The 9,321-nt window shown below is 40.2% G+C and overlaps 1 protein-coding gene across 1 annotated transcript in view; it reads right to left on the reverse strand.

The window, feature by feature from the left end:
* Positions 1–3,952: 3,952 nt before the first annotated feature.
* Appbp2 (amyloid beta precursor protein binding protein 2) overlaps positions 3,953–9,321 on the reverse strand; it is a 41,506-nt gene continuing 36,137 nt past the window's right edge. The window contains exons 12-13 of the mRNA XM_005350448.2: positions 8,155–8,320; positions 3,953–6,159 (exon numbers count right to left, since the gene is read on the reverse strand). Of these exons, the coding sequence (XP_005350505.1) occupies positions 5,906–6,159; positions 8,155–8,320 (420 nt within the window). The 3' untranslated portion in view covers positions 3,953–5,905. The remainder of the gene's footprint in view (positions 6,160–8,154; positions 8,321–9,321) is intronic.

A 9,321-nucleotide genomic window follows, 5' to 3' on the forward strand; every position in this document is an offset into this window, starting at 1 on the left:
AAACTTTATGTTGTTTTGTGGGTTAGCTCTGTTATTTCACTGAGATCTAAATGAAAAAGAGCATAAACCATAACAATAAAATTGGACATAACAGGCACAGATTGGAAAAGGAACTGTTTCTTGTTATTGTGGTTGTTTTACATTTATTTCATGTGTATGTGGCTCTGGCCTGAACTGATGCTCACTGTGTAAACTGAAGTGCTGTAGACGCCCCTCCCTGCCTCTGCCTCTCATGTACTGGGAGTAGAGTGTGTCCCTGGCCCTGGCCTTCATGGTTTTTCTTCCATATGGATCATGGCTGATTTAACTGCCAGGCATTTCTAAGAGAAATGTTTACTGTGAGTACTGGGGATTATACTACTGTCATCAGGCTTGGTGGCAAGTGTCTAGGCCCACTGAGACATCTCCGCCAGTCCTGCCTGCACAGGTTGACATTTCCTAAATAATTCTAACTGTACATAAAAGTTACCATCTTATTATCCCCAGCCTTTCATGTGCTGCATCCTAACCATTTTTATTGTAGTTATGTTTGCACTTTCTGTGTGACCAATCTCCAGCACTTCCTTATTGTGTAAAACAGAAACCATACCCACTAAGGAACCATATTCCCCATTTCCCCAAATTTCTGACAAATTCTTTCATTGTGAATATTACACTAAAATCATATAGGAATTGTATTTGGCTTTGCTTGTTTTGAGACAAGGTCTCATGTAGCCTAGGCTGGCTGCAAACTTGATATGCAGCCCGGGTGATCATGAACTGATCCTCATGCCTCTGAATCTCAAGTGCTGGGAATACGGGTATGTGCAACTGCACTCCACTGTTGGACCTGATATGCTAAGAAGCCCAACAGCGGAGTGCGGTTGCACATACCCATCAGGTCCACCCTTGTTATAGTGTTCTCATAGCTCATGTGGAGGAAGCAAGCAGAGAAAGCAGGCTTTTGTTCAAGGTAGTTGGCTTTATGCTATTCAAAATGAGGCCTGTGGCTGGCAAGATGGCTCAGTAGTGAAGCAGCTGCTCTTCCAGAGGACCTGGGTTTGACTCCCAGCATCCTCACTGTCATCTGTATGGCCCAGCACCAGGGTACCTGACACCCACTTTGGCCCCCACAGGCACCTGCACACAGGCAGCACACACACACAAACTTCAAAGCATTTAAAATGAGCCTCGTTTCCTTAAGCCCTTTTGACTGCCTCATGGTAGAGTCCTTTTTAGAGGAGCAATCTCCTTCACGTGAGGAAAAGGAGTTAGAATGATACGCTCAAATTCTTAGAGGGGCAGTTGGAACTGAATCGCACACAACGGGGGACTAGAGAACTCTCTTTCACCGAACTCCACTAGGTCTCATGCACCCACAGCCTTTACAGCCAAGCTACCGACAGCGAAAGCTGTCATTCCTAGGGGCTCCAGGAGCACGGCTCCCGGTGCGGTCTCCATGAGCCTCCGCAGCACAGCTTTTCTTCAACAAGAGCACTTCTGTTCTAGGGCCGAGCGCCTCCACTCGGCTCTCCAGTGAGAATAGTCTACCCAATTAGAAAGCCCGAATTCCAACCCAAGGCAATCACAACTCAATTGGAAACATACACCATGAATGCAGGAGCACTATTTATTAGGTCAATAATTCATTTAGCAATACAAGTACAGAATATATCACAATGCTGGTTACAAACATACTTAGTGTGGTTTTATAGTTACAAATAACAGTGGGTGCTACAAGTAGGTGAGAATGCTTTGAAAGGTTGTTCTGACTCAATGAACTGTCTTCTCCGTCTATTAATGACCTTAGATATCTAGAGAAATCCCTGTGGCACTAGTAGTGGGGATTTTCCTGTAAATAATGTTAGTGATTCATTTGTAATTATTCTGTTAAAGTTTTTCTTTGCGCCTATTAAACTAAAACCCCTGTTGCTTAATAAGGTATAAAAATAGTACTGACCTGGTAATATTTAATAAAATGTAGCATTCATTCACATAATAAAAGTAAAACTAAATTGAAAGGTTTTTAGTCACCATGGCAACATATTTTCCCATAAAAGGAATATACAGAAATGAGTGCTGTTATACAAATGGTACCTGCGATTCAGTGATCCAACACTTTGTGCACCACAACTGAGTTTTCTAGATACCTATACACAGCATGTATATCTAATCTCAAACTGTACTCTGTGCACTCCAGCAAACGTTAAGGCCACTCATACTATAGATACCTAGCACCGCAGTTAACAACAGTGCTACTGAAGAGATCCTGAAACACACGCCTTCAGTCACCACCAGGGAGAAGCCTACTCTTCCTAAAACATTCCTGAGATCTGGGGACAAAGGGACGACTAACGTTAAAATCTGTAGACTAATTCAAATTTCTACTCAAAAATAAATCTGTCCAGGTAATCTGAAGTCCTCTAAAGCCAAGAGGTGAAAGAAGTGTTAATCTTTAAAACAAAAACTCTTAAAAAAAAACATTAATTATAAATAATTTTTCCAGTAGTAACTCTGCCATCCAGAAAAATATTGGAAGCAGCAAGGCTAAAAACCCTAGGGGGAAACTTATTTTAAAAAGTGGCAGTTAACACCTGCTACTTAGTAAAGCAGCCTTAGGATTTGCAGTTTTGGCCAAAGCTTGCATCATCCTTAGGTCAGCTGTCTGCACCATAAAGCTACGTTCAACGGTAGGGTCAAGACATCAAGCTTGCAGCTGCTGCTCTTGCATTTGCTTTCTTGAGATAGGGTCTCACTAGGTTGTCCTGGCTCATCTCAGCCTCCTGAGCAGCTGGGATGAAAGCTTGTACCACCACGTACAGCCTCATGTACTTAATGTTCACCAGACTATGAAGTCTTTTCACAGTATAGTACAAAGGTCTTTATTTAAATCGTTTATTCTGACAATGAAGGAATACCTGGGCAGGGGATTGGTGAGTTGCTTTTTGAAAAAGAATGCAGACTTGATGGAGAAAGGGTCCAAATCCTCAGGGCAATGTCTAGTTTGAGGAGCCATAAATATTATGAACTAAAAACCCAGTTGGCGCTAGTAAACTGAATGCAAGTGACCCACCTGTGTTGTATGCATGAGCTCCCAACGCCCCCAATGGAGTAGCACCAAGCTTTAGGAGTAAAAAGATTCAGGGGCAGGTGAGATTATAGGCCCTTATTGAAAATTACATGCAAGTCATTGATTATTGTGAGGTAAATATTAAGTTTTTCCTTTGAGATTTTTGTTTGAGGCAGAATCTCTCTGCCTCACTCAGTGTACTGAGTACTGAGAGTATAGACACGCTATCACATCCCACTTTATTTTAAAAGTCAAATCATGGTGGCTTTCCTCTCCCTCATTCTAAACATTCTTGATAGAAGGCTAAGTCCTCCGCTTGACATTATTAGGGCATTACTTTTTCAGCAGAATAAGAACATATCAAATCACACCACTTAAGATGGCAGATTGTGCCAGGTGGCGGCAGCCATGCCTTTAATCCCAGCACTTGGGAGGCAGGCAGATCTATGAGTTTGAGGCCAGTCTGGTCTATATAGTGAGTTCCAGGACAGCCAGGGCTACACACACACACAAAATAAAACCCTGTCTTGGAAAACCAAAAAAACAAAACAAAACAAAAACCCAAAACCAAACCAAAAAAAAAACTCAAAAAAAAAAAAACAAACAACAGATTGCTAGAATGTAGCATTAGATTTTTCTGAACTTACAGATAACTATATTAAAGGAATGGTAAGATGGAGAAACTTGACAAGAACGATGCTGGGGGTGGCGGCTGGTTGTCATCTGACATTATAGCCCTGTGACCACAGGCTTCTAACTAGCATGTTACTATATCACCAAGTATGAGCTAAGTTTAAACTGTGTTAGGGGGTATGAGTCTTTAAGTTATCTGATTATACAAAATGCTGTATATGCATAACACTAAAAATTCAGATTAAATAAAAATAATTCATGTGGAAACTTAAGTTTCAAAATATTTATTGAAAACAATTTAGCATGACATTCCTATACCACACATATACCACAGGGCTCTAAATAGCCAATAAAAGCATACAAAGCCTATCTTGAAAATGTCTTTGGAGGTACTGAACATACAGGCTCGTGCGGTTGGAGTTGAGAAACTTAGAAATGCTGCCGTTACCAGGGAGGGACGAGCTGCATGAACTACAGGGTGCTCGTTTATTTTTTGAAGAATTTATAAAGAAATTTAGCTAGAGGAATAAATAAATTCACATCTCTGAACCCAAAGCTGTTATCTCAGGGTGTGAGCTTGCCTTACCTACTCAGGCACACCCTCAGTAGGTTCCTCCCTAAGGACTACACACACTGGCTTATCATTAAGACCGCAAAGAGCAGTTTCAAACAAAGTTAAAACTGGAAAGTTAAAAAAAAAAAAAAAGAGGTTTAAGAAAATCCTGACGTCTCTAATGTTTCTGGACTCTACATGATAACGTTGTTTCTCCCTTACCCAACAAGCATGCTAAAAGAACAAAATTTGACACACATCCACTCAACCTACATACTACCCCAAGCATTGTCAGGAGTAGTGTATCTAATGGCCAAGTCAGGACCCCCTGAAAATAGGGGAGAAACCCAGACTCTTAACTACAGAGGCACCAGAGGGGCCACTGTGCTAAGAATTGAGGTAACAGCAAGAGACCTTTTTGTTTCTTTTTATTATATGTCACAACTTAGGAATTAAGTATTAGCTCCACGTTAAACAACCTGGCTAGCTTTAACAAATTAGAAAATCAGACATTGTAGTTGGAGGATCTTTCCACTTGACTCTGGGTTTCAGTTAAAATGACTAGATGTACTATTATTTCCCATAAAAATGAAGGATTTTCTAAGACTTATGCATTTCTTGTGCATTCAATCGTCTTAATCCCCACAGAGTAAACCTAGAATTTTCGTCTGAGCATGAGTTATCTCACGACTCTCAGCCAGTATGCAACATGGAGCACTGGACAAGACTAAAATGGGGGTGGTCACAGCAGTTAGAGACTTGCTTATGACACTGTCATCTATGTACCTTGACTAAAAATTTGCCGCTGACATTGCCTAAATCCCAGTTTGGTATCTATGATACAAACAAAACTCTTGCATTAATACTTTGTATTCTATCTAAATGAAATTATTCTATTGGAAAAGGCAAGTGCAGTGACTAAAATAATAATCTAAAGCCCCTGGTCCAAATAACCACCTTCCACAGGTGCCTGGTCCTCTCTGAGCCTCCTGGTCCTGTTAGCAAACACTGTTAGAGCAGCCCACCACTGGACCAGAAACAAGAGTAAGAGCTGAGCTGCTGGTCCACCTGGTGTTGACTGACAGAGCAGCACTGGTCCAGTCAGGTGAATCTGACGTCTTCCCTCAAACAGTTCTGGAATGGCTGTATGCACTGATCTGGGGAAGCTGGCCAAACCTCCATCAGGATGCTCCCCTTTATGAGTACCTGTGTTACTTTTCTATACTTCATATAAAGAGTCTTCCATAAAATTTCTTTACAATACAGTATCGAATACCTCCACATGGAAGAATTATGTTAAAAAGTTGTTAAACCATCCTTACATAATAAGAATGCAACTCTTTTAAACTCTTAAATAGTTTTATTTAGGGGTTCTTTTTTTCTTTCAGGCTTTCTGAAAAACGAATTATTTTTTAAAAAGGGGAAAAAGGTTTCCTGTTGTTCTAATGGGGTGAGAATGTGGGACTACTTATACACGCGGCACATGCTGATATAACTCAATATATGCTTATTCTACAGGAACTGCAATACAGGACTACCCTAAATAGGGTCTTCAATGGACTGGACCAGTGTTTCAATGCAAATACCAGCCCCAAAACAACATGGTTTTGATTTCACAGTATGAATTCCCCGGAATCTGGGAAAAGGTAATTGTTAGCTGAGGCTGTCCCTCAGCAGCTTGGTCCCTCAACATTCTGAGACATTAGGAAGGACTGCACCACTTCTTCGGTGGACTGGGGGCTGCTGTTGACGTCTTCAAGGGCATCGGTCACTGAATACTGTCGATCTCGTAACCGATTCCAGTTAGACAGAACATTGTGATACTCAAATACTTTCTCGTAATTTCCAATGGAGTTGTAAAGTTTAATGAGGCCTCGGTAATCATATTCTAGTCCACTGTAGCCTTCACCAAACAGTTTCTTCCCTAAAGTAATAGAAGAAAGAAACAGATCAAAGAATGTACAATATTTTTTGTTTGTGTTTCAATACAAGTTTAGTTCTTTAAATGAGCTGGCTTCGTTTTAGTCCCACAGAAGGAAAAAACACAGTCCTTCCATCACTGCCTCTTAAATCATTCCTCTCTAGGCATATCTCGAAGGAGCTACCTTCACTAGAATGCTAAAAGAAATTTCACAGGTTTAAAAAAAAAAGCTCGTAATTTCAAATGTACGCCTAGCTCTGTTTTTAAATAAAATGTGCTAGCTTTTTGCTTTAGTTTTGTCAAGTTGATACAACCTAGAGTCACCTGGGAAGAAGCAGCTTCAGCTGAGGAATTGCTCAGATTGGATGAGCCTGTGGTCACTGTGTGAAAGATGTCATGACTGATGATGTGTGGAAGGCCCTGGCTACTGTGGGCAGCACCATCCTTAGGCAGGTAGTATCCTGGCCTATGGAAGCATGAGTCAGTGAGACAGTCAGCAAGCGGCTTTCTCCATGGTTCCTGCCTTGAGTTACTGCTCCAATGATGAGTTATGATCTGGAAGCGTAAGATGAAACAAACCATTTCCTCTCCAAGCTCCTTTGTCATGGTGCTGGTGTCATAGCAACAGAAAAAGCAAACTAGAACACGAAGTAAACAGAATATCTATAATATGCTTACTTTGTATAAGAAAGGGAAAGAAAATATTTATTCATTGGCCTTTGTGTAAAACAATACATAGAAAAGTCGGAAACAAATGAGATTTCCACCCAAAGCAGCTGTGTGATAATCATGTAGAAAAAAATGAAGGAAACTACACACCCATGGGAAAGACTTGCCTAGGAATCTGCAGCTTTTCACAACATTAGTATTTCACACACTCAGGGAAGATCAAGGAAGTCAATACACAGGGCTAACACACATATATATGGATCACCATTTGTGACAAACAGAGACAGTAATGGGGAAAGGACATTCTGTTGAAGAAATGGTACCAGGTCAACTATATGTGCACATGGGAAGAGTGAAATCTGATTCCTTTCTTGTACCATCAACAAGTTAATTTTAGGACTCCAGATCTAAAAGTGAATGGTTAAGTAAAGTATCCAGAGGCAATCTTCTTAGAAGAGTATTTTCATAACCGGTAGGAAAAACTCCTTAAAACTAAACACAAAAACTACTAACAAAAAAAAAAAAAAAAAAAACCACCAAGGAGTTCTTTGGCTGGGTGTGCTAGCACATGCCTGTGATCTCAGCAGTAGGAAGAAACAAAACTGTCAGTTCAATACCAGCCTGAGCTACATGAGTCCCTGTATCAACAAACAAACAGAAATAAAATGAAGTGAAATAAGCTGTCCTTTCCAAGATGCTCTCAGGAAAACAAGCACAAGACGAGAGGAGACCCCTGCATCACAGCTGACCAACATGGGTTGTAGTTATAGTACATGAAGAATTTCCTAAGTCAACACTGCCAGACAATTCAATATGAAAATGAGCAAGAACCATAAAAGCAATTTCATACAATGAGGCAATATATTCAAACGGAAACAATTCAAATGCTAGGTGTGTTCATTAAATGTAGACTAGACATATAATGAATGACACATGAATCCAATAAATATAACAGTTATAGAAATTACCAAGGGATTACTATGCAGCAACACATTACAATTAACCCACTATGAAGGATACTTTCCACTTAATGTCGAGGTCAAAGACAGGTAAACCTGATTATGTTAAAGATGCGAGACCTCCAGATGGCAAGAGGAGCAGGGGCAGCAGCTGGACTAACACCTCCAAGTCATGACTTTTATCTAGTCACACGTCTATTAGTGCCTTCAGTACTGAGGAAGAGCCCCGACAAGGGTATTCTAAATGGCTCTGTGCTCAGTTCTGTCTTCTGTCGCGCGACTTTTTGTCAGTATTAACATTTTACTCATGCAGCGTAGAAGAATGTGGAACTGTTCTCTAGATACCAAGAAAAATTTAAAGATAACATACCAATTGCTATAGATCGCAAATATAATTTCTCAGCATTTTCATATTGATTCATGTCGTAATTATATAAAGATGCCAGATGTCCCACTGAAAGGGCGACTTCATAATCTTCTTGACCAAGAAGCTGCTCTTTAATCTGAATTGCTTTTATGTGCATTTCTTCAGCTTCCTGAAAAATAGAACAAAAGGAACATTAGATTGCACCTTTTCTTAGGACAACAATTCACTGAGCAAGTTTGTTTTAAATGTCAACCACAACTCATGAATGCCATTAGGCAGTAAGATCAAAGAAATCCTATTCGTTTTCCAAAAGCTGCACTACACACAAGCTGATGACAGTAACAGTCCTGAAGCCTGAAGTGATGAAGGTAAACATTAAACAAACATCCTAAGCTGGGTGTGGCAACAACAGGCAGACAGGCAGGAGGAGTGATAGCTCAAAGTCAACCTGCACTAGAAAAACCAAACCCATTAAAAAAAAAAAAAAAAAGAGCAGTAAAGGGCCTTTTCAAACAAACACGAAGACAGGTGTGATACCATACACCTTTAAATCCAGCAGAGACAGATGGATCTCTGAGTTGGAGGCCAGTCTGATCTACATAGCGAGACCCTGTCTCAAAAAAGAAAAGAATTTGAATAACCACTCCCCAAAATTAATTTAAACTTGTTAAGACAGTATTAACTTATGCAGACATGTGCCTGAGAATACGAGGATGTGTGTGCCTAGTCTTCCAAGTGTCACTTGGAAGGAATGTACTGCTAGGACTGATTAGAACCAAAAATTCTAAGAGAAAATTAGTGTATTTTGCTAGATTTTGTAGCTCCTAATTCTTAGTAACCATATAATAACTCTAATGTCATTAGACTCACTAAGAACTATGACTGAAGCCTAACTACAACAATACCAGCTTTTTTGGATCTGAAGTCTTGCTTTTCTTTCATGGTCTTGAATATTTAATTTCATTTTTAATTTCACTATAGGGTTTTTACACTAGCTATCTTCTCAGTTCCTTTGTGGAGTTAGGTAAAATTAATACAAATGTATACTTTACTATTTAAGATTACTAAAGATTACCCGGGTGATGGTGGCGCACGCCTTTAATCCCAGCACTCGGGAGGCAGAGGCAGGCAGATCTCTGTGAGTTCGAGACCAGCCTGGTCTACAGAGCT

Source organism: Microtus ochrogaster, chromosome 7 (assembly GCF_000317375.1).
Source record: "Microtus ochrogaster isolate Prairie Vole_2 chromosome 7, MicOch1.0, whole genome shotgun sequence".
Taxonomy (NCBI): domain Eukaryota; kingdom Metazoa; phylum Chordata; class Mammalia; order Rodentia; family Cricetidae; genus Microtus; species Microtus ochrogaster.